Source organism: Chelmon rostratus, chromosome 8 (assembly GCF_017976325.1).
Source record: "Chelmon rostratus isolate fCheRos1 chromosome 8, fCheRos1.pri, whole genome shotgun sequence".
NCBI classification, from domain to species: Eukaryota; Metazoa; Chordata; class Actinopteri; order Chaetodontiformes; family Chaetodontidae; genus Chelmon; species Chelmon rostratus.
The window spans coordinates 13008258-13034067 of record NC_055665.1 but is presented as its reverse complement, the minus strand read 5'-3'; the positions used below and the strand labels follow the sequence as shown (position 1 = coordinate 13034067).

The 25810-nt window shown below is 41.9% G+C and overlaps 2 protein-coding genes across 6 annotated transcripts; one reads left to right on the top strand and one right to left on the bottom strand.

Annotated features, from left to right (window-relative positions):
- Positions 1-391: 391 nt before the first annotated feature.
- On the top strand, positions 392-9808 carry crot (carnitine O-octanoyltransferase). 4 transcript variants are annotated; one of them, XM_041942553.1, is made up of 17 exons: positions 392-510; positions 1295-1418; positions 1921-2045; positions 2145-2326; positions 2453-2577; positions 2692-2800; positions 3602-3695; positions 3936-4061; positions 4150-4251; positions 4400-4483; positions 4591-4698; positions 4803-4933; positions 5022-5145; positions 5252-5330; positions 6074-6178; positions 6916-7035; positions 7606-9807. In XM_041942553.1, the coding sequence occupies exons 2-17, from the start codon at positions 1304-1306 to the stop codon at positions 7755-7757; spliced, it is 1881 nt and encodes a 626-aa protein (XP_041798487.1). In that variant the 5' UTR covers positions 392-510; positions 1295-1303; the 3' UTR covers positions 7758-9807. The 4 variants fall into 4 exon arrangements, with proteins under 4 accessions (XP_041798487.1, XP_041798488.1, XP_041798490.1 ...); XM_041942554.1 differs by having other exon boundaries at positions 6085-6178; positions 7606-9806; XM_041942556.1 differs by lacking the exon at positions 6916-7035 and having other exon boundaries at positions 6085-6178; positions 7606-9808.
- abcb4 (ATP-binding cassette, sub-family B (MDR/TAP), member 4) lies at positions 9612-24618 on the bottom strand. Of its 2 annotated transcripts, XM_041942552.1 has the most exons (28): positions 24518-24618; positions 24236-24306; positions 24033-24096; positions 23320-23482; positions 23160-23211; positions 22697-22888; positions 21511-21682; positions 21256-21380; positions 20542-20713; positions 20293-20406; positions 19070-19180; positions 18816-18941; positions 17904-18107; positions 17643-17813; positions 16962-17123; positions 16676-16870; positions 16158-16304; positions 15933-16037; positions 15265-15342; positions 14754-14837; positions 14445-14648; positions 14243-14343; positions 14003-14143; positions 13356-13512; positions 13056-13253; positions 12202-12408; positions 11280-11426; positions 9612-10658 (listed from the first exon to the last, which is right to left on the bottom strand). In XM_041942552.1, exons 2-28 carry the CDS (start codon positions 24295-24297, stop codon positions 10452-10454), a joined length of 3861 nt encoding a protein of 1286 aa, XP_041798486.1. In that variant the 5' UTR covers positions 24298-24306; positions 24518-24618; the 3' UTR covers positions 9612-10451. The 2 variants fall into 2 exon arrangements, 1 of the variants encoding a protein (XP_041798486.1); XR_006007040.1 differs by lacking the exons at positions 9612-10658; positions 11280-11426; positions 12202-12408; ... (8 more) ...; positions 16158-16304; positions 16676-16870 and adding an exon at positions 17434-17521 and having other exon boundaries at positions 17024-17123.
- Between the last annotated feature and the right edge of the window lie 1192 nt (positions 24619-25810).

Genomic DNA, 25810 nt, shown 5'->3' with positions numbered 1-25810 from the left:
TAATAAAAAAAAATGTGTTTGATCCTTTGAGATTCCTTTTGAACCAATGGGTGGAGTCCAAACCATGGAAAACAGAGCAGGACTGAAAATACCCACAATTATGTTAATGTTAAGAAAGGTTTATAGTGCCATTGACCTCTGGATCTATCTGCCTGCCGTAATTATTTTTATCATTAATACTATATATAAATTCTGTGTGTACTCTATGGTCTCGCTTCAAGTTTCATTGTATGTATTCTGGTTCTTTGGTTGTTACCACAGCCTCTAAAGTCTAAATCAAGTCACCTCTCTGAAGCATACCGATTCACTATCAATGCCTCACTGATAAAAATGTAGGTCAAGTGTAACGAGCATGCGCATTAATGTCTTCCGGGCTGGCAGTGGGGCATTTGTTCAGTAGGGTAAAGGTGAAGAGCGGACGACAACAAAACACTGAACCACATCACCGTCCAGCTAATATTTCTTCTGTGCGTGGATGCATTGAGTCAGCGTCAACATATCCTAAAGAAGGTGAGCCGACAGAGACGTTGTGTTTGAAAGCTAGGAAGTTTTTAAATGAAGTTTAACTTTCAGCTTTAACATTTTTGACGCAGCGTTAATTTAGCACCGCAGGACACAGCCAGTGCACAGCAACGTAAGCTTAATATCGGCTAACTTACAACCGTTAGCTAGCTTACTAGAAATCTTGAGGTCTGTTTGAATCAACGAACGACCAAAAAGTCTTATTTTTCGGAGAGCTTTCAGTTAGCAGGTTAGTAGTCTGTATTTTTACGTAGTGTTTCTGTGGAATTGGGAGCTGAAAGCCAAGTTACATTATATACAATGACAGCAACCTGTGAGAGAACCTCAGTGGAAGGAGATTGGGTTTAGTATTTATGTCGATTCAGTGATCTTTGACTGTGTGAACTGCGTAGTAGAGCTACCACTAACAAATATTTCAAGGTTCGGTTTTGTAGTCATTAATACAGGATTGCACGATGCAAAATGCAGATGAACCCCCTCTTAGGTAACACACACTGAAAGTGTGGCAGTCTAAACATAGTCTAAACATTTTTGATGGGACTATAATATGTCCGAAAATGTTATTTATTTATTTTTAAAGGGATGTTAGTCTCATTCTTCAGAGTAAATAGTTTCATATAACTTTCAACTGGCTGATTTTTGGTTCTTGACTACTATAGATATTTGTTTTGTAATTGTATTAGTTGTGGATCCACTTGTACTTGTCATACCAGCGATCCAAGGCAATATCAGCCTTAGCTTCATGTCCATTTGAAATTTCTTTGTATTACAGGCATAAGAAATGGCTAATCATTTGTCAGAGTCTCTGCCAGAGCGGACCTTTCAGTACCAAAGCAGCCTGCCGCCCCTGCCTGTCCCGTCGCTGGAGATAAGCCTTTCTAAGTACCTGGATGCAGGTAGGAAGGTAGCTTTATACATCTTGCTGTGTCAAGAGTTACTCAATTTCAGGTTTTATATTTACAATGCAAACTTTTAACATTTACTTTAATACTGTAAGTGATTAAGAAAATTCAGTGTGGCCTTATCTGCTCACTGCTGCAACTGCTGTTTGTCTTTATATATTATTCGGTGAGTTAGCCATTGAGACCCTTATCTTTGGACAAGACAATAAACATGTTCTCACTGACCTCGAATAACTTGCCCTGAAAATGAGTGTATCTGAACAAAATAATATCCTCTAAGTTTTGGAAAAGCTGTAATCTGTTAACCACGTGTCAAATTCAGGATGTCTTTAATTCTGAATATTAAAACAAGACACGTGGAAGTATTTTGTACATTTGTGTGAGCTGAATTAAATCCACAGTCGTTACAGCAGAAGATGCTTAATTTTGACAATGAACAGAAGCTGGTGTTTTTACTTGACACTAACTAATTTAACATTGTGATGTTGTCCATAAGTTCGTCCTTTTGCATCTGAGAAAGAGTTTGAGGCTACAGTGGACACTGTGAGGAAATTTCAAGAGGGTGTTGGCAGAGAGCTGCACCAGAAACTGCTGCAGAGAGCCAAGACAAAGAAGAACTGGGTGTGTAGTTGAGCTGCAAATGTATCTTTTTTGATGTTACAGATGTCCTCTTTAACTCATGGATGTTTTACTTCGTTGACTGTTTTTTTAATTCCCCAGCTGGAAGAATGGTGGTTAGACACTGCATATCTTGAGAGCCGCATCCCCTCACAGCTGAATGTGAACTTTGGCGGCCCAGCACCCTACCTGGAGCATTACTGGCCGCCTGCAGAGGGAACTTCTCTGCAGAGGGCCAGTGTTGTCACATGGCATACATTACAGTACTGGAACCTGATCCGCACGTAAGACGGGCTCATACACATTCTTACCAGCTGTGTTTTTGTGGTGTGTCAAGCAGACTTTTCTCTTCTTTTTACACAAAGTCACATATATATGAAATCTCTTTTTCTTCATCTTGCCTGTTTTAGGGAAAGGCTGGCTCCTCAGAAAGCTGGCAAAACAGCATTAGATATGGACCAGTTCAGAATGCTGTTCTGCACCTGCAAAGTGCCTGGAGTAAATAAGGACACTCTTCATAACTACTTTAAAACAGGTAGAATAATCGCAGCTCTTATCCCTAACCTTCAAACGCAACTGTATACCTTTAGCCCATTTTCTCAGTTTACATATCACTGTTGTGTAACGTGTATGTCGTACTGAATGACAGAGCTCGAGGGCCCTTGCCCCTCCCATTTGGTGGTCATTTGCCGTGGAAGGATCTTCACATTTGATGCCCTCTTTGATGGACAAATCCTCACTCCACCAGAACTATTCAGGTAATGAAATACACACACCACTCAAGAATAAAATCCAAATATGAAACCTAGTACCAAAGAGAACATTTGGGGCTGTGAACGAACTGCTGATACTGCTCACTGAACTTTTAATAATGGAATGCTATTAGATATTTAGCATTTCACTAATCAGCCCAAAGAGGGCACTATTAAACTATCTTTAGGGAGCAAGCAAGCGGTCTGCTCAAGTTGGGTAACATGGCTCTTTGCCTCTCTTCCCTGCATTTAAGCTCCACCAAATGGGGATGCAAGAGACACAAGAAGATAATTTAATCAAATTACTCAGTTGAAGAGAAGAAGAAGAAAAGAAAAAACCTTTGGCTTTTGATTAATTCATAATTTGGATTACACACACATCTACTTATTTTTATTTTATGAATAAACACAAACAACATTAGGGCCGTGGTTGGTGCTGCAATTCATGTTTCCATGTGTAGTTTGCCAAATTTACAGTCCCACAATAATGCAGGGTATCTGCTGGTTTTGAAAAGTATTAGAAAGTATTGAGTTCATTTTGCTCAAAATGCATTAGAGGGTCTTAGATTTCATTTATGGAAGTCTTAAATGAATAAATAATTCTAGGCCATATTGTCTTGACTGGTTTCCCATCATACTTTAGCCGGTCTGATTGTGAAACAGGTTTTAAATGCATTGCATTTTATGTGGTATTAAAGGCATTAACAAATCTTAAATTTAACTTTGTGAACCCTTCAGAAACCCTATAATAATGGGCTTTATGGAAAGAACCCAGGTTTTATTTCGTGTGTGTGTTGATCTGTATAGGCAGCTGAGCTATGTGAGAGAGCGCTGTGAGGGAGAGCCAGAGGGAGATGGAGTGAGTGCTCTCACCTCAGAGGAGAGGACTCATTGGGCAAAGGTAGGGGTGCTCATGTTTGGAGACTTTGGTTTTCATCTCTGTGCATAAGATCCAAAATAGACTAATGGATTGTGGATTACTGTTATGGATCATTGTTGCATCTGTAAAGTCGTTGATGTTTTGTTTTTGGACCAATTAAAAGAAAATATTTGGGGTTACATTTGTGAAAACATTCTCATATTACAGAAGCATACTTGAAGATCAGTACTGTCAGCATTTATCTGTTTACTGTCTCTGCAGGCCAGGGAGCATCTAATAAACATTGATCCACACAATAAAACCATCCTGGAGACCATTCAGAGCAGCCTGTTCGTCATATCTCTGGATGAAACGAAACCCTACTCCACTCCAGAGAACTACACGAATGTACGGGCCACACAAAGCATGACTTACTGTTACTGACTGGTTTAAAAAAATTGTGTGTCTGATTATGGCTTTGCAATTCTGAACACAGATGACCCTGGAATCCCTTACAGGCAACCCCACCATCCGCTGGGGTGACAAATCGTACAATTCAATCGTGTACTCAGATGGCACTTTTGGATCTAATTGTGATGTGAGTTTGTATATGTGTGCAATGTTGTTGCTCATCTTGGTGCCTTGGCAGTTCCTGAATGAAAGCAAGTAATTCTACTGTTTAAAAGCTTAAAAAATATTTCTTAACATATTTCTTAAATAACAAATTCAATCAAATTGTTTTGCAGCATGCACCATATGACGCTATGGTACTAGTGACCATGTGCTGGTATCTGGACCAGCAAATTAAAGCTACAGAAGGCAAATGGAAGGTAAATATTACTTTGTTCTGTACGTTACATTGAAATAGTTCTCGCTAATGAGTTTACTTTTTAATGTATCAGTCCACTTTTCACTCATTGATGTCTTTGCTTTTCAGGGCTCAAATGCAGTCAGACCCATACTTCCTCCTGAGGAGCTGGTGTTTACTGTGGACAATAAAGTTCGATGTGACATCAGGAACGCCAAACAGCAATACTTGGAGTCGGTGAGGCAATAATAAACACCAAACTGTACTAGAAAAAAGCCAGATGCCAAATGACTTGTCCCTAGTCACAGCTGTGACTGTTCACTCTGTCGCTGTATTCACAGACCCAGGACCTTCACATTCTGTGCTACGCCTTCACAGCATTTGGAAAAGCAGCCATTAAACAGAAGAAGCTGCACCCTGACACCTTTGTTCAACTTGCAATGCAGTTAGCCTACTTCAGATTGCACAAAAGGTATGGACTCGTGCATTTGACCACACAAAACTGGCATGTGAAGTCCAAGATGTGAATGACCCTGAATGTTTCTTCTTACCCGTCTCAGGCCAGGAAGTTGCTATGAGACAGCAATGACTCGAAAGTTCTACCATGGCAGGACGGAGACTATGCGACCCTGCACCACGGAGGCTGTGAACTGGTGTAGAACTATGATGGATCCTGTGTGCAATGTGAGTGTGTGTGTCTGCAACCCTGCACTGTGGCAAAGTCTCTCAGACGAAGGAGGTGGAAGCAGTTTTTGACAATGACAGGATTAATAAAAGATTTTTCTGCCAGGTTAAGACGAGGAGGAAAGCCATGCTGCTGGCCTTCCAAAAGCACAACAAACTGATGGCTGAAGCCAAGGAAGGAAGAGGTTAGTTCACTCTACTCTACTCACTCTAGTTCACTCTATGTAATACATCATTTTATATTTTCATACCACTGTTCAATAGTTAAACCACTCTTTCTAAGCGTTGAAATTATTTTTATGGTCAGTAATTGCTTCCAGTTTAACTGGACGCAAATAGTGATTACAATTTAGACAAACATGATATACCATGACAACAAGAGGTAGACCAAGTGGAAAAATTTAAAAATGAACTGGCACACTAAGAAGCTAATTGGATTCACAAAAGATATAAACTAACTAAGTAGTTACTGTACATTGTCCCTCATGTCAGGAAAAAACAAAGAATCATCAGTGAAAGAGTATCTTTAAAGGTTTTTGACCTCTAGTAGGGATATGGAGCAACTTGTGTGTCCCAGTTTTTTTTTGTATCATAGGCAGTGAACGTACATGAGCACACAAATGGCATGATTCACGTCCTGCTATCGGTTCATGTCATTTCTGCTAATCAGAGTTGCAGTTTGTAGTGGTGACTTACCAGCAAATGTAACAATGTACCATCAAAGCCAGTGAAGAAATAGACTGCCAGCAAGCAAGCATGCACCTAAACGATATACGCTTTAAAACATTCAACACAATTTTTAACCTTAAGGAAATACATAATACAGTTTGGTGAATATTAACATAGTTTTTGTTACAAGAAAACGCAGAGCACCTTTCAAGAGGCCATTTGAAGTCTCTGATATTAATTCATGTTACATTCATGTGACATTGTGTGCAGGTTTTGACAGGCATCTTCTTGGTCTGTATCTTATTGCGAGAGAGGAGGGACGTCCCATTCCAGAACTCTTCATGGATCCCCTCTATGCAAGGAGGTACAGCTAATGTATTTCTTTGAAACCATGTGTCTGCGCTGGTTGTTGATTGTTGTGTACCTGTAGTTGTACATGAAAATCATATCCAATAATACACTCACATGCTATGTTTTGTTAAGCTACTTTTCTTTCCCCAACTGATGGGGCTTTAAAATATAAAAGCCCTTTCTTCACTATGTCCTGCCTCCAAAATCCATGTTTTCCCTTTTTCACAACAGCACAAGTGTAACTAATAACATTAACGATGTCCCAGGAAGCCATTTCGTTGGGCCAACATGAACAACTGGAACTAGTTTACGAAAATATAATTCAGTTCACCTGGCCTTGTCCTGCAATGACACATGAAAATGTCTGTGGTGAAAGAGATCTATGATAACAAGGCATGTATCAGCAGGCCCGTATTGGTTTATCACAGCTGCAGATGTCCATAGAGGTGTGCATGCTGGGTGAGATGCAAACTTAAACTAGAGCACATAAATGTTGGCATTTTTATTTTTAATCCTTACATTTCCTAATTCAGCTTTAAAACGTTTTAGTTGTTGGCTTCCTCATGTGTGCGCTTCAGATCGGTGACACGTTTTTGCTGTATTTGTGCTTTTATTTATATGTGTTATTAATGGTTTTATATTTCCAATTGTACTTTCCTTTATTTACAGTCAGTTTGAACTGCAGCACAGATATTTCTGCACAGATCTTCTTTCTGTCTGCCTGTAAATGAGCTGTGTTTGTGTCTGCAGTGGTGGTGGTGGTAACTTTGTGCTGTCGTCCAGTCTGGTGGGTTACACCACAGTTCTGGGGGCTGTGGCTCCCATGGTGCCCCATGGCTATGGCTTTTTCTACCACATCAGAGATGACAGGTGGGCAGGCGAGACATAAGCGTGCTTTCATTATCCCGCTTCTTCACCTGTTAATCTTTTGCTCCAACTGTCATGATTTCTGCATGCCGTGTTTGAACTTAACTTGAATAATTGCCACAAAATTTTACAGCCAAGGGGAGATCAAAATGAAGGTCAAACAGGGTTAGAACATTTCAGAACGGAGGCAAATAAAAGGGAATAAAAAACCCATCAATAAAGATAAGAACAACAATGCCAATCACAGTAACACAGATAAGACATGGAAAAAAAACAGAGTGGTGGTAGCATTAAGAAGAGGAAGACAAGTTTTGAGAATTTACTTAAAAGGTGATTCTGCTAGCCTCAGATCCTCAGGCAGCCTATTTAATTAGGTAATACATCATCATTTGCATATTTAAACCTAGAATTTCAAACTTATTATACAAAAAATAGTTATGTAATAGAAATGTCATGATGACACACAACTATTAGTTAGGATTTTTATCGCATTCACCTGCAGCGTCTTGCCTTAAGACCTTTCCTGCACGTTCAGCAGCTGTTATCACATCCTCACGTCTTTTTTCCCTCCAGGATTGTGGCCTCCGTCTCAGCGTGGAAATCTTGCCGTCAGACAGATGCTGCATCACTGTTCAACAACTTCTTTAACTCCCTGCATGAGATGCTCCACCTGGCCACCACATCTCAGCTATAGGTGCTCACTCACACTAACAGACAGACAGTAGCTAAGCACGGGCTAAGTGACACATTTGCCTTTTACCGTACAGCACTTGTTTGAACGTCAATGCACAAACATTTTACACACCTCAGTGAACAGCCGACAGCTAGCGACAGTAATATTTGTTCTCAGCACAGTTCAATGCAAATAGACAGAATCAGTGCTGCTAAGAGACATCCACTGGTTTTGCTATTAAAAAATAACTGTTTCCTTCCTAAGGTTTTTCTTAGCATAAATTGTTCTTTTGATTGTAAATATTTTTCCTGATTCTCTGATTTTCATGATTCTATAATATATTTTCTTAAGAGTGTTTAATTTAGACGCTGACAGTATTAATTCACATTTAAGCTAACCTGATGCCAAGGCTCAAGACCTTCTTAATTTTTTTTTTTTTTTTTTAAGTGAGAGGTGGAGAATTGTAGTAAATAACAAGCTGTTTTGACTGTTGTGGCCTTAGAGTTTTCTGTTACAATAGTAGGCATTCAAATTAAACCCATAGAAATAACTTTTATAAAATTTAATGCAGACAGATTTGCCTTGTTTTATGTTTTGCATCAGTCTCCCTATGAAAATTTACAGAAATATGCAACATTACTCAGCCTTTAAAGTTGGACTGTAACTAAAATTCATAAGTAATTAATAAATACAGTATATTCTTGTTGGTGGTTTTGACTTGTGACTTACATGGTCTAAATTGTACTCAACAAGAAGAGGAAATGGAAGTTCTTTTTATTTTTCTGCTGTGATACTGCCTCCCAGTGGTAATTGGCATTCTCAAGGGGTGGTGAATGTTCCAACTGATGATGTTTGGCATTAAAAATAGTTCATGAAATCACCTCAGTTTAAACAGCCACACACAGTTAAAGGATAGGTTCACATTTTTTGTTCACAAAGGTCCAGTGTGTCAGATTTAGGGGCATCTATTGGGAGAATATATCTTCCCCTTAGTCCACCATTTTGCACTGCAATATATCTACAGTAGCCCAGAAAGGACAAACCAAACACTGGCAATTTTGCTGCCACCATAGGTTCTCCTACATTAATGAAAGTTAAGGGGTATTCAGTTGGTTGAAATCTCCAACCTCACAACTAGATGCCACTAAATCATGCCAGTATGAACATGAGGCATGCACAACGCAAAAACGCTTTCAGTGTTCAAATGGGCATCTATATTGTTCTAAGACAGCCTTGAGAAATTGTGATCCTGTTCTTTAATCAGCTGTGGTGGCAACGCTGCTGCAGCCATTGATTTTTGCTGTTATCATTCCTGACATTGCTGTGTGACTTTCTGCGTTAGTTCACGGGAGTAAACATTGTGTTGAGGTCAAATGACTACCTGTCGTTTGTCACCATCAAATCTGGACCTATTAAAGATTTTCTGAAAAATGTTAAAAATATGTACAAGCGCAGCCTTTTGAAAACTAAGGGTTGTCTTCTTATCTATTAAAGTAGTGCACATTGGTCTGTATTACTCCTGCACATCAGTGAAACCGTTGTTTTGCAGATTGTTGCATTGTTCTTTCAACCAAAACATGACTAACTTGGTCACTGTTCTGTATAGAAGTTAAAAAGTTAATAAATGTGATTTTTTTAAACTGCATTTAAAGCCTTACACTAATCTTTATATCTGCGTGTGATTGTTGACTAAACTTTTATGGATGGCTAAATATGAGCAAGATTGCACTTCTTTATATATCCAAATGAAAAAATAGCTCAATATTTCTCTAACTCTGAACATCCACATCATCAAAAAGATGTATGTAATTTGGGAAATGTATTAAAGTTGATATTAGTTGACTTCATCTGCTTGAGTTTCAGTTTTGTCCAGTTAAATGAATAAAATGGGGTGATGGTTCAGTAATTGAATATAAAACTTTAATAGTTACATACAAGCATATTCTCCACAAAAGTTAGTAATTTTGTGCATTTGTAGAAACAAAACAGTATTTCTAGTGCGTGACTGAAAATTGAAATGTGCACAGTCCTGTGTATACAATATTTTCCTGGGTTAAACAGTTCAGGCACTTGCTCAGTTGTGAACTCAAACAGTAGAAAACAGAAGCTGTATGATTACAATAAATTATCAAAGAATTTCCTAAATACGTGTACTGTAGAACTTCTTTGTGATGATGATCCCAGTGTTAGAGGCACTGCCATACATAAATCCAGTGTTTTTTCAAAGGACATTTGTCAGAAGTGTTTTGCAGTTAACAGAAGGTGGCACCAAACGTGAATGGACCTTTTCGAACAAGGAGAAGAAAGAAAACATGGGACACAATACAGTGGGCCTTTTTCACAGCCAACATTTTGACTTATCATAGCAGGGAAATCAGAAGTCTTACTAATAACATTCAAGTGTCCCAGTAGGCTGTGACAGTGGGCCATCGTGCAAAACACCAGCACCCTGAAACTGGAGCAGCTAAATGGAATTCACTCATTCGTTTTATTATTTACACTCATGCTTGTTCTATGGTCACAATGCAAAATATCTTTTTTGAAAAAGGCCCATGACAATAACAACTATTGAACAGTAGTAGTTTTGACTGAAAACACATTCAGACCCAAACTGTTCCACTGAAGCTGTCGAGTCTATCTGAATGTGAAGCAGCAAGCTGATGGTAAAAGGCACAAGTGTAAAATCATTCCCTCTGGAAAGACAAACATCAAAAACATCGGGTGTGGTACTGCTCCCTGTGTCCTCTCAATCGCTGCTGTTGCCCATCTGCTTGGTGACCAGCATGTGGTAGACTCCCTTCATGGCCAGCAGCTGCTGATGTGTCCCCTGTTCGACCACCACTCCTCCCTGGAAGACAGCGATGCGGTCGGCGTTTTGGATGGTGGACAGACGGTGGGCCACAATGATGCACGTCCTGCCCTTCCTGGCCTGGTCCAACGCCTCCTGCACCACCTGGAAAGACCAGGAACATCACAGAACAGAATTTGGGGAATCTTTGGTTTTCAGATCCACTTACTCAATTGACATGTACATGTCTACCTGCTCAGACTCGCTTTCCTGTTTCATACTCACGGGTCTGATGATGCATGTTGAATTCATTTTGATGATGAGCTATTCTTTCAACTGTTTTTATTGTGTGTGGAATATTTCTTCTGGTATCATTGTATAAGTTTTTATGTCTTAGATTTTGCTTTCGGTGCTGGTTGATTAGGATGGGAGGACAGTCATTTCTATTATTTAATAGAGGAAACATTTGAAACTTGACCTTAAGTCATTCTGTAAATTACCATTCAGAACAGCAATCTGGTTTACGACTCCTCTCTTACAACCACATAAAGTGATCTAATTTAACCCTCAAGTGGCCTCTTAAACACCTCCTGTCAATGACGACCTTGCAGGTGAAATAAATGCTTGACTCATTTTCTACTCGGTGCATTCAGAATTCTGCTTTGACAGCTTTTTTGCACTCGTCGCTGTCAACAACCCACAGGCGTCGCATCATTGTGGGATGGATTTATTCGGCACATCTGGCCTCTGGTGACTTGCGAGCAGAGGAAGAGACTAAACGCTTACCTTCTCACTCTCAGTGTCCAGTGCGGAGGTGGCCTCGTCCAGGAGCAACACTTTGGGGTTGCGGAGGATGGCTCTTGCTATGGCAATACGCTGCTTCTGGCCACCTGACAGCTGTGTTCCCTTATCGCCTGCCTGAGTGTCATACTTCTGCTCATACAGAGAGAGAGAGAGAGAGAGAGAGATGGTGGGGGAACATAATATTGTTAATGTATCTTCAAAATGAAGACAGAAGCAACCTGAAATCCACATACCTCTCTCTGAACTGGTCTGGTACCACTTTATTTTATGGGTCAATAATTTCTTGCTAATTTCTTATTAAGTTTCCTGGAAAGCACAATGTAATTGGTGCTAATTCTACTGAAAATATATTCTTTTAGTCAGGATTTATCTAGTTGAGTCTTTATGCAGTTGTTGACTGAGATTTTTTTAGAGGAACAGCTGCAATTGATTCCAAGTAAAATATTCATCCATTATTGACTATGTTACACCTGTTCAGCTGAACTGCTGTGCACTCACTAAAATACTCTGTAGGCTACATAAGTAATTAATTGGAATTCATTAATTAGAAATGTACCACTGATCACTGACTGCATTATTTCACTTGCCATTACTGGCAAACTAAATTTTTAATTCCAGGAAATTATTAAGAAATTATGGACATGTAAAATAAAATGTAAATAAAAGAAATGCTGTTAGTCAGCGTGTTATCCAGACAGGGACACTTCCTCTGAAGTAACACACATATAAAACATATCAGCCCGAGAATATGCGGGCTGATATGTTTTATTGTAATTTGTAAGTTGTAAGGACCGTGAGATGCTGTAAAGATAACTGCTGGATATAAAAAAAAAATTCACGCCTTTTTATTCTCGGCTTTGTCATGACTGAGAAGAGAGCATTGCTGACACATCACAACGGTTACCTGTGGCAGGTTTTCGATGAAGCTGTGAATGTTGGCCGCTTGAGCTGCTGCCTCTACCTCCCCAGTGCTCGCAGTGCGGGTGTTGTCTCCATAAGCGATGTTTTCGGCCAAGGTGCAGTCGAACAGCACGGGCTCCTGGGACACGATGCCTATCTGGGATCTCAACCAGTGGATGTTCAGCTGTTTTATATTTATACCGTCCAGCTCCTGATGGAGAAAATGGTAGCAGAAATGACTGCAGAGTGAGTGGTGGGGCTTGACGTCTGGAATCTGCAATAGCTAATTTTTTTTTTTTGGTCTCTACCAACTCCGCAGGCTCTAGGCTAGATGCTAACTTTATCTGTTTACAGTCGGTACCACTGAGGAGGTAGGGCATCATGGGTTTTTAGGGCTTTTTCACACCTGCTCTGGCCGAAGTAGTGAGTGTGAACCAAAAAAATGTAATTCATCACCAAATCACAGCTGATGGTGATTCAGAAAAGAAAATATGGGCTAAAACAAGATGCTTGCACTACCAGAAGATCAGCTGAAGAGGGGCTTTAAAGTAGTGGCCTTGTGATAGCATGAGAGACCAGGAGATAGCAATAAATACTATTTTTTTCCTTCTTCAGTGCCAGAACTGTCAGCACAACGCCCATCGAGATAACATTACATTGTTGGTGCAGTAAAGATAAAAACACACATGCTACACAGACCTCATGCTGTCTTCTGGGTCCCTGTATCGTCGCCGCAGCGCTGTAAAGCAGCCATAAACACGCTGGCTAGCTAACCATTAGCTAACTGACAGTAGGTGAAGAGGCATCGGTGCTCTGCAGCAAATTACACAGAGCGTGGGTGTGTATTCGTCTCCTCACCACTCTCCCGTGTCTGGGGTCGTAGAACCTCTCCAGCAGCTGGATGGTGGTGCTCTTGCCGCAGCCACTGCTCCCCACCAAGGCCAGAGTCTCTCCCTTTTTCACCTTCAGGTTCAGCCCTTGGAGGATGGGCACATCAGGGCGTGAAGGGTAGTTAAACTTTACATCATCGAAGCACACGTTGCCGTCGAATTTCTCCTGGAGTTTTAAGGGATGGGAGAGAAGAGTGATATGTTAGCATGCGGGCAGAAACCTGCATTACAGGCATTGGGTCTGGTGTGTGGGGTTTTCATTATGTACCGGTGACTCTCCCTCCTGTGACAGATTATCAATGGCGGACTCTCTGCTGATTAGCATCATGATGTGGGCAGCTGACAGTTTGGCCTTAGCATAGTTTGGAGCGAAGGAGTTGGCCTCTCCGACAGCCATGGCACCATACAGAACGGCTGAAATCACACTGAGAGATAGAGGTCAAGCCCACGTTAGAGAGTCAAGTGTTCAAAGAGGCTGAAGTTAACATTTCTATGTTTTACAGTTGTTTGTCCCTTGAGAAGCCGAAGTTGCCATGAACTTTGGACTTTCCTTTGTGTAACAGGCAGAATAAAAATGAAGGCGATGGCTCCTCCCAGCATGACACCCTGAGTCCCGTTAGCAGCCTGAAACACGTGCGTGTCTGTTGGATCAGCGACAGTACAGGTGTCTCGTGTGACTGCACTCTGGGTTTGGAGCCCACCCATTCACAGTGACTGTTCGCCTGCTTCAGGCCAGGGTAATGATTAAACGCCATATAAACAGCCTGTCCTCCCAGCAGGAGTGCTTTGGTCTTACATAACCTGCTGTACACTATGAGTGCACGTGAACTGTTGGACAGCTTCTCAATCATAAAATCCTGGCTATTAATCACAAGATTAAGGGATAAGACAAGGTCACGCTGTCTGTTCACTCACAGGAAAACCCCCTCAACTTCCATCCTTCCTTCCTGAATGAGCCAAGCTCCAAAGCGGAAACAGGCTGCGTAAGCGAAGTAGATCATGGCCTGGGAGAAGGAGAAGGTAAAACCATACACATGGGCCTTCTTCTTGGAGTTCCTGGATAAACAGTGAGAGACAGGTGGCATTAATAAATACATTTACATTGTTTGTTTATATATCCCGTGATGGATCTGTGGTTAATGTCATTTGTCGTACTTGTAAGGCACTTCGAGGTTTTCCTGATACAAAGACTCAAACTGGGGTTCTCTGTTGAGAGAAACAACAGTACGGATATTCTCGATGGCCTCTGTAGCAATCTGTAGAGACAAGCCATACAAACATGATGTCCACCATATGTCAAAAGGTCAGTGTTTCAACAAGCGGTGGTTGTCCTTAAAGAGGCATGAAAAATGGCTACCTTTCCAGCCTTCTCCAGCTCCTTCTTGTCCTCGGCAGCATGCCCGGTGAGCAGCTTCATCTCCGCGGCTCCGGCCACTGCAATGACGGGCACCACAGCCAGGATGAGCAGCGTCAGCTCCCAGCCGTACACAAAGGCTATGACCACACTGGTGCCCATGTTGGCGAAGTTCTGCATCAGCGTGGCCAAACGTGCTCCTGTGGCCTAGAGCACACAATAAGATCACTGATTTCAGCTGATGATTCGTTGAGGTAGTCTTTGCCAAATGGCTATGTTTGTTGTCTGTGTGTGTGTGTGTGTGTGACTTACCCCTTGTACTTGGGCAGCGTCTGTGGCCAGTCTCGTGGTCAGCGCTCCAACACTGTTTTTGGGTTCGTCAAACCAGCCGAGGTCCTACAAGACAACAGAGGTAGCTTTAAGATGCCTTCGTGAAACCCACTTTTACAAGATGGCCCACACTTAACAATGTCTTCCTTTTCCATTTTCCTCCTTATACCACTGTTTTGTGGTGTTTTATTTTAACTTTAGTCATCTTTTAATTGTGCTTGTTATAGAATCATCATTTTAGTATTTTTTATAAGCACTTCCATATATTTTGCACTTTTATTTGTTTTGAATGCAAGAGTTTCTTCTTTTATTGGCATTATTGGCATTATATCTGCTTAATATTTTTATTTTTTCTATCTGCCTTAATACAAGAATGTGTCTTATATTTGCATCTTCTTTGTTTATATATGTGGTTACTTTCTCAACTTAAATTTCACCTGCTTTAAAGCTCATTTCTTTTATCAACAATTTACTGATAGTTTGATGTACCCACCTGTCTCATCATGGACGTAAAGGCCCTGAGTCTCAGCTTCAGGGTCAGAATCTCTCCAGATTTACCAAAACAGAAACCCTGATTAAAAAAGTTAACAGACAGAAGACATGAGCACACCTGGACAGTGTTGCATGAGGCGCGCGTGTGTGTGTGTGTGTGTGTGTGTGTGCGCAGGTGACACTTGAAATGAATCATTGGGTTTAGACATATACAGTATGGTTACAGTAAATAGTTCAACATCTTGGGAAATTCACTTGATACCTCTCTTTTGTCTGTCCAGTAAATACACAGCAACAGCCTGAAGCTGGTTAGCTTCATTTACATTTTGTTTTTTGAACTGATTACACAAACAAGGTACAAATGTTAATTAGTGAGCTTAAGAGATGCAGTTAGGCAGATTTTGTTACCTTTGGGCAGCGCCAGGCAAAGTGTTTCCCCCTGTTTCCAGTCTTTGCGCTAAGCTAAGCTAACTGGCTTCTAGCACTTGCTGCAGGCTGTATATCATCACATTTATTGAACAGGCATGAGAGAGGTATCAATCTTCTCACCTAAGTCTGTGCAAGAAATCAAAGTACTGTATTTCCAAAAATATCAAACTGTTCCTTTGAGGGCAGTGAACACACCAAGGAAGTCAACATGCATATGTGTATGTGTGTGTCCATGCATACCTGCAGAAACATGGTGATAAAGGATACACCGCCGATCGCAACAAACATGAGGGAGAAGAATGTGGCTCTTTGCCTGACGATATTTTGATCTGGCTCTATAAACACCTGAGAGGAATGAGGAAAAACACCTCATTTGTAATATTTCCACAACATCTTATAACTGCTGCAATTAACATGACGCACTAAAATTAGTTTTGTGGTACACAGATACCATGAGTAACCTACAGTGATGATCTTGGAGAAGATGACGGCAAACAGTGGCTGCATGGCTCCGTTAATGATGGCGCAGATGGTCCCCACCAGGATGTACGGCCACTCAGCACTGTTGAGACGCATCACTTTTAAGAACGACACGGGGGGAGCGTCGTCATCCTGCAGGAAGAGAGAGAGAAAGAGCTGAGTCACTCCTCCTCGTTCCTTTTTTTTTTTTTCCTTTAAGAAGAGAGCAGTAAGTGAGACTAAGGAACTGAATGCAGTGCACAACCCGTGCTTGAACTGGCCCACAAGGCAATACATAAATAGAAGAAAAAGCAACTCAGACAACAACAACAAAAAAAAAAACACATCAAAAAGGGATCTAATGACAGGATTTCTGGTAAGCGTGGAGTCGGACTATGAGGCCATACAGTATAACAGTGGATACCCTGCATAGATTGGAAAATAGAAAACTATTTTTTACAAAGCCTGTCTGATCTGTTTTACTTCTGAGGCTCAAACCCCGGAGATGTCGCACCACAGCTCACCTCTCCTGTCTTCTCCTCGTCACGCTTGAACTTCTCTTTGTCCTCTTTTTCTCCCTCGGAGGCGGCGAAGGAGGAACCTCTTGTGGACTTCCTCCTGTGCAGAGACGACTGAGAGAAGGTCTTGACTAATGGGCTCTTCTCACCTGCAGACAGCTCACATTCGGCCTCCTCCCCACCCTCGACTTTCTGAAAGGTCTGCGGCAGGGAGTGACGGGAAGACAAAACAGACATGAAGTTCCAGTCCAAAAAAACAGTGTGTCAAAATGTCTACGTGTGTGTATGTTACCTGCATGGTGACCAGAGTATGGTAGACGCCCTTTTTTTCCATCAGCTGGGTGTGAGTCCCCAGCTCTACAATTTCACCTTTCTGGAAGCCGGCAATGACGTCTGCGTTTCTGATGGTTGAGAGGCGGTGGGCAACAACTATGGTCGTGCGACCCAGTCGGACCTGCGCACAAAGATATGCGTCTGAGTTTTTGCTTTACAAGAAGGAGCTAAAATGTTAATTTAGGTACATGCAACATGTTTGCAGTTGGCATTTTTAATATTAGTGACAACACTACGTCTATGGCCATGGTGGCAGCGCTATGAGCTTGTACTGTACTAAACGCTAATCAGCATGCTAACACGCACGCCTTATTTTAGCAAATTAGCAAAGAGTAGCTAATTAATTGATGCCATTAGCTCTGCGAATAAAATACTGGACACAACACATTTACTGGGAAACTCAGAGGATCACCAAAGTCAGTAGGATTTACCCTCTAGGGACCAGGAATGTGTGTATAGTTCAACCAATAGTTTGGTCCAGTCTGGACCAAAGTCGTGGACCAACCTTCATGACTCCCACTAAAATAGTAAAATAGCAAACCAAAATATTCTAAATGTCAGCATTAATAACTAAATGCAAAGTAAGCGTAACAGCTGTGTCCTGAATGAGGCAGGCATGTGTGTGTAAGTGGGTGTCTACCTTGTCGAGTGCAGCCTGCACAATGGTCTCACTCTCAGCATCAAGTGCAGATGTGGCTTCGTCCAGCAGAAGGATTTTGGGGTTGCGGACCAGAGCTCGAGCAATCGCGATCCTCTGCTTCTGCCCTCCACTCATCTGAGTCCCTCGGTCTCCAACCAGCGTCTCAAACTTCTGCTCAATGATAAGAGTCTCAATATTAGCAAGTGGCAGACGGAGCTTGTGATGAGCACAGAGGACAGAGAGTCAGAAGTACAGTCTTACGTCGGGAAGGTTCATAATGAAGTCGTAAGCGTTAGCCTCCTTGGTGGCCTGTACGATCTCTTCCTGCGTCACGTCAGGCCGGCCATATCTGATGTTCTCAGTGATGGTGGTGGCAAAGAGGATGGGCTCCTGACTCACCACTCCGATCATCTCTCTCAGGTAACGGATGTTAAGAGAACGGATGTCGTGACCGTCAATGCATACCTAAAAGGTGAGCGCCAGTCACAGCACTTAATTTAACCCTGAACACGGCCAAGCATATGTGTAACAGCATCTCCTTTGTGTTAAAATGATGGTGGGGGTAAATAGTTTTATATTCATTCCCTTTCTTGCCTAAAGTTAGATGAGAAGGTTGACACCACTCTCTGTCTGTGCAATACCTGCGAGGATCGGCAATGAAGCGAAGTGGATTTTGGAACTATAAAGAGCGTGAATCACTTTTTCACAAAGATAAATGCTACCAAAGAATGCTCTGTGTCAAAAGAGGCAGTAAACTTGCTTTCAGTGTATTCTAGTATCAAGCTGTATTTGACTGTCCAGTGTGTCCATTTACTGTAAAGCATCATACCAAAGCAGGAAAAACCTGCCACATCTCTGCTTGTGGCTAGCGGCTACAGGCTACATCAGCAGCTACTAGCATTACACGCCTGAATATGGGACTGAAGGGTTGGCCATCTGGTTGCATTGTGGGTAATGTAGTCATCAGGTTTGACAAAGAAGACACACGCATGGAATAAAAAGGCGACATCTCTGGTTCTGCTGCATCAGTCCTGTTACTTTGTTTTTAAACTGTCCATCATGAGTGTGACAGCGTGACGGGTGCGTTGCAAAATCGGTAGAGTTCTCTTTTAAGACAAATCAACAAATACTGAATTAATCCCTTGAATGAAGTGGGTCAGAAGTATCACTTACACATCCTTCCTGAGGATCATAGAACCTCTGCAGCAGCTGGATCGTGGTGCTTTTGCCACAGCCGCTGCTACCCACCAAAGCGATGGTCTGTCCACTCGCCACTTTCAGAGACAAGTTATCTAAAATCTACAAATGATAACAACGTCAGTTTTGAGTAATATACAGTCACAATATACAGTTTGAAGTAATGTAATGTCTGTCGATTGTTTTCTCTTTTAAAGTTCAGCAAACAGGGGGAACCCGGGGGAACATACTTTGATTTCTGGCCTTGAGGGGTAGTTGAAGTGGATGTTCTTGAACTCTATGTCTCCCTTGATGTAGTCAGGCTTGAAACCAGCCTCTGAAAAGCTGTCAATGCTTGGTTTCTGTTGAGGCAAGAGTGAACAACATTTTTACTTCAAAAAAACTCAAAAAGCTTCATTCTGGTGTGTAGCTTGGCCACAGCTGGATAAAGAACCTGATTCTTATCATAACCTCAAACAGACAATGGGAGGAAGCCGGTCAGCCCTCCAGGTTAGGGAGAGTGTATTTAACCAGGCTAATGTTTATTTCCACAGCTCTTTGTGTTTTCGCTGCTTCTTGCTGTGCGGTTAAACACACAAATCGCTATTCTCTTTCTTGCTTTGCTGTTGAGGAATTGAACCTGTTTTATGTCCCTCTTGGAGGCCTCACCCTTTGGTAATTAAGACTAGACAGTAAAGTTGATCTATGAAGCACCTTTCCAGATCAGGCGTCACAAAGGGCCTCAGAATAAGAGACAAAAGCGAGACATACAATGGGACGTAACAAAAAAGTAATACATGAAATAGAGATAAAAAATAAAAAAGGTAAGAGCAAGATGTCCACTGATATTGAGTCAAGAAAGTGGTCTTTTTTGCTTGAGCCATGCATTTGAGCATTTGAGCTCATGTGCAAACAGCTGTACTACCCAACCAGTGGTTTGTAGAATGCAGAATCCTGTATCTGTGCTTATAAACTAATTTGAGTGTGTTGTCATAGTGAAACACTAACAGGCGCGCTGTAAACTGGACACAGGCCCAGGCCCTCTGGCTGGAATTACCCTGGAAATGTTCCAGTTTAACAAGCTGGTTACGCCGTTTCTGATATGGACCACTTTGCATCCCACTGCTGTTAGTTCCATGACAAGGAAGTCGCCGTAATGTGTGATAGTGGTGTAATATTGGCACAACTTTTTAACCGCAAAACACAGTCACAACATGTTCAGGAAGGGGAGAGTCAAAGCTGTGCAATATCAACCAAGTGACCAGCAATCTTCATTCAAGCAGCAGGTGCTCCAATTAGAGCAAAATCCAACATCTCATTACTAAGTTGTCGGCTTAATCAAAGCCGCCTCCCAGAGGGCCTGGGTACAGAGGTGCATGTTGGGTAATACAAACTGACAACTGTCCAGCAGCAAAGAGATTAATAAAAGTCTTTTGACATGTGTGCTTTGGGGAAATAATGTAACATTCCTTACATTATCAATAATGCTGTAGACTTTATGTGCAGCTCCCCGGGCGCTGGCAAACGTCTGGATGTTGGGAGAGGTCTGTCCCACAGTGAACGCTCCAATAAGCACAACGAAGAACACCTTAAGACACATGCGCGCACACACACACACACACACACAACACTAGTGTAAGCAGCACCAACCCTCTTTTTCAGAGTCTCCCTCACGCCGAAAGGGAAAAAATAATTACAGAGTCTGTTATACTGGTCTACTCACGGTGAGCACAGTTCCAATGGTGTACTCCCCACTCAGGATGAGCGTGCTCCCGTACCAGAAGGCCAGAGCATAGGACAGGTAGATCATCAGGAAGGTGAAGCCCATGGCAAAGTTAGAAGAGATCGCCTTCTTTATTCCCATTGTCTTAGCATTCTCCAAGTTCTTATTATATCTGTGGTGCAACACACACGCACACACACACACACACACACACACAATCATGATTGTTAGTACAATGGAGAGCAAAGTCAGGGTTAAATATAACTCAGATTACAGTGACAACAGAGCCTTTTGGCATCAACAAATGTCACATCAGTAGAAAACACTAATCTAATTCTATGGGTTTTATGGGTCTACTCCGGTTACAGTTTTTCGGGGTCTATTTCTTTATACTTTCATTTATTTGCCCTGCACAGATGATTTGCTTCGCTGAATAGAACATAACCATATTTGCTGTCATAACATCAAGTTAGTAAAACTGTGTTAGAAATGTATGGTAATGCTTGGGATTAGGATGTTCCAGCACTGATAGTCAGATATCAGGTAGGTGACAAAAAGCACCTAGAAACTACACTATACACTATATTCATCCCAACTATGGTATTAAATGTCAGTAATTTACTATTAATCTTATTTTGGTTTGAAAATCTCTTGATAATAATTTGAGAATAAAGGGACTCCTTTTAACATGTATATAAAACACACTGCACGCACCTCTTGATCTCTTTCTCCTGACCACTAAAGGCAAACACTGTCCTGATAGCAGAGAGAACCTCTTCTGCCACAGCTCCAGCTTTGGCATATGCAGTTTGCTCTTTACTAGTGAAAGACGCCAGCACCTATTCAGACAAGGAGAAGGACATAATATTGTTTTAAATTATGGATACCTGCAGAGGGCTGTGAGGGAAGATGGACAAAGAGAATGTGAACTTTACAATAACAACACAAAAACTACGGAGAGATGCTTACCTTACTGAAAAAAGCGGCTGAAATGCCCAGCACAGGGCTCACAGCCAGGATGACGAGGGTGAGTTTCCAGCCTTTGATGAAGCCGATGACGAAGGATGTGATGAAGGTGGTGTAAGCCTGGATCAGCATTCCCGCCTTGTCACCAATACCCTCCTGGATCTTATAGACATCACTGCACATGCAAACGTAAACACGTTGTCCACCTCAGAGTACATTTATATATTACAAAAAGAACTAAAACAACTTTGTGAAAAGTCTGTAACTTTATTTATCCTGATTTCAAAGTTTTATCTTTAAATGAAAGATTATAATATACAATAATTTTAAAAAATCCTGAGAAAGAGAAACAATGCAACAAAGACAAACACGAAGATAACAAAGATAATTATTCAGTACCATCTACAGCTCTGTATTACACTCACATTGAAATGAGCAGCGTTTACTTTTTTTCTGCAATAAAAGAAAATTACACAAAATAGTAGACTAATATGACCTTCTGGGTGATCCCTGAACACAACACATGGCAGTTACATTGAGTGTAGCCAGTGTACCTAGTGTGTCTGTGGGGAAACGCTCACAGTGATGGAAAAAGGCCAACCTTGAGCATCATTGCAGCTTGAAACAAGCTGAACTGGATGGGTTGCAAGGAAAAAATACACTTGGATGTAGTTTACACTCTTCAGCAGAATTTGGGTGCCCAATTAGCAGCTTGAACAAGACTACGTTCTGACAGAGACTGCAATACAGGCAAGTTTTGTATTGAGCAAGCTAACAGCTAAGCTGAAACCTCATTCAAAGGGACAATTTGTGTATAAGAGCCGTGTTGCTGCTGTGGAGCTGCTAGCAAAATTGTTCCAAAGTATCATTTTTTCTGGAATAAATCATAGAGATGAAGGAAAACCTGACGTGCAAACTCATTGAGAGCAAGAGCAGCTCTTTTCAAACAAGACTTTTGCAAAGACTTGGCAAAGACTGACTGACCCAAACCTGGAAAACCATCATCACTACCATCTGACACCAGACGCCTCGCCAAACACAAGTAGTTCCAGCTATCGCATTCGAGATAAGTGTTATACAATCAATTTAGAATGACCCTTGAAGGATGATATAACAATTGAAATGGCCGTTGATTGGAAAAAAAATCCCCACCCCTGAACTAGAGTGTGTGATTTTCTCTGTTACCCACTCTGTGAGGCGTGTGTTGAGCTCTCCTGTCTCGTTGACATCGAACCAGCCGATTTCCTGCTGCATGATGCAGTGGAAAAACAACTTGCGGATGCGTTTGACCTGCCGCCCGGCTGCCAGGGTCCAGAAGGACACCTGCATGTAGGCTGCCACCAGCACGGCGGCCCCCATGATGGAGTAGTAGATGGCAAAGCTGGAAGAAGAGAAGCACTGTGACACATAGGACTGGAAAACTTCATTTGCTCAGACTAGAAGAGAGCTAAAGTGGAAGTCGAAGGCAATGAGCACTTCAAGTAGCAAGAAATCAATAATTGATGCAATTTTATGTCCAGACTAATGAAAGCTGGAATTTTTATTTTCAAGTTTCCTGCACAAACACAACCATCAGCTTTAAATTCAACATGTTGTGATATTTTCACCAGACAAGACAGTTTGTCCTTTTCATGCCGATCGTGGAAACTTACAGCTGCATGTCATCTTGTAAGGTGCTGCCTACTACTGTAGAGTTGGCAAAACCTTAAGACACGAGGAAACAAAAGACATTGTCAAGAGGTGTGAAAAATATTGCTTCTGAAGTAATTATTTCAGTTAATTACTTGTGCCCGTCTGTAACTGCAAACTCACTGGGATCGCTCTGGTTCATTTGGGACACCACGGAGTCCTGTATAAAGCTGTCCGTCATGTCTCCAAACACTATACACATGAGGGGAAGCACTACCCCATTGACCATGGCCATCACTGTCCCGATACAGATCAATGCAACGTCCCTGCTGTCTGCAAACCTGAACTACACCCATGTAAAAGAGAGAGCGTGGAGATATCACAGAGAAAACAGCAGAAATCAATGTCTGAATGTTGTTGATGCTCCTGAGATTTTGCCGGGTGGAAGAATCTGGAATTATGCAATCAGAGCGGGGAGAAAACTTTCAGGCCTAAGGAGCTATTATATTCTCACAGCAGGGGACTGGTGGAGTCCACCCAAACAACAGGCGGATGTGTCGCACTCACACCCCCCCGACCAGCTTCCCCTTTCACCTCTCACACTCACACAAACCTGGACACACGCACGCACGCACACCTTGCTGTACTGCTTCCTTTAAACTGCCTATTAACGTCAATTGTTACCTGTTAACCTCCAGCTACTCTCACAAACACTTCAATCAATATGGCTTTTCCTGTTTCCTGCTCACACATAGCACACATAGCATTTCAATTGCACACACATAGCATTTCAATTGCATTTCACAAGCTCATTCAAAAGAATCAGACTGGAGAAAGTGAAAAGCAAAGTTAGATTAACTGCCTCCAAAGCAGAATAACACCTGGTCCTGACTTACCACAGCAATGGGGCCCACCATGGGCATCCTCTGTTCTTTCTTCTTTTCATTGTCTTTGCTCTCACTGGAAGAGTCAAAGAGATAAAAAGCATGATGTCAAATATAAAGTCTATTTCCATCACTTCTTTCTCAACGGGATAACACAGACACCTGGTGACACCTATACTGAAGTCCGTTAGAGAAAGGCAGAATTTAATACTTACCTTAAATCTCCATTTTGTTGTTTGGCCGAGGCCAACATTTCCACATCGCCCTTCACATCCATGTCTGGGTGCTGTCAGAGGGAGAGCCTGTTTACATTTCACAGCTCAGTCCAAACAATTTCTTTCATCCTTCCTGAACTAAAAAGCCCCCTGAAGTCACAGAGAGCAGCGCGGGATTCAGCGCTCAGCCTGTAAAGCGTGTCATCAAATTGCAGCACATGAAACAGGTGGAAGTATCACAGAAAAGATGAGTGAAATAAAAACCTCGGTAGAGCTACTGACCCAGTGTCTGTCAGCCGCTGCCGCCCCAGACCCCTCTCTGTCCTCCGGTCTATTTTTGACAGAGGTGGTGATCTCACGCTGGACCAAAGGCTGTTCCGTCCTTCCTCCTCCTCCTCCTCCTCCTCACGTGGCTTTCACCGCCGCTGTTTAATGACTGGACGCGCCTACGTGGGAAACGGCAGCGTTGACACTCGCCCGCTTCCGTCCTCAGAGAAAAGCACATTTGATTTTTTGTGTCTTGTTTTGTTCTGTGGCTTTTTCTGTCTGACTCTGTGGTCTCCTGAACATGTCCGCCCACCTAGGCTTCGTCGGAGGTAATCCACAACAGTCTGTCAGCACCGGGCACAGCCACCCTGGCTCCCCTCACCTGATTAATAGAGCTGCACATTTTAGAAAATGCGTATAACATCGATTTCTTGTCTATCTGAGAAGATCGATACCGCTGTCATGTATGCTAACACTGGGGTAACAGCTAAGTTAGCCCGGCTCCGTCTGAAGGTAACGGAATCCGTCCACCAGCACTGAAACCTTATATCAACAGGACAGTGGCTAACCAACGACCCCAGCAAGTCTCTGCTGGTTGCTGCATCCTCACAGCAACACACAGCAAGACTCATTAATTAATTACGTTAGTGATTAAACTGTACAAAAACTGAGGAGTAATGTTAGCTTTTCATCTTGTCATCAATGAGGTTGCAAGTAAGACAGCTAGTAACTCCAGGAAGTCACTGCATCCGGCCAAAAAATAGTCCGACACCTAACACACCCCCCTGTAAAATCAAAACGTTTCATGTACAGCGTTTTGGGGTATTTTTTGCACTTATTAAAAATAGATAGAACATGTTAGTGAATTTTAGAGGTACTGGTAGGCAGATTTTTTTTTTTTTTTTTTACCTGTGGACAGAGCCAGGCCAGCTGCCACCCCCATCAACAAAATTGAATAATACCGTACTTGAATTAATATTTAAAATTTAAAATATTGCTGAAATTGACACAGAGGGGCCCACCGGAAACGCCATTGTGGGAGGTTTTAAACAGTATTATTTAAATTTTATCCATAGCTACAGTAAAGTTTGTTTACATGTTAAAAGCTTATATCACTAAATACACAAATAAAAAAACTGACTTCCTGCTTGGGACCAATATGGTCAATACATAACTTGGGTTATAAACTCTTGGGTACTTGATTTAATCATTGATTTGAAGCTGTGACTTGAATCTTGCTTTAAAACTAGAAGACGATTCACAAGGTTTGGTTCGATGCATACATTTCCATAAAGCTCACTGACTCTT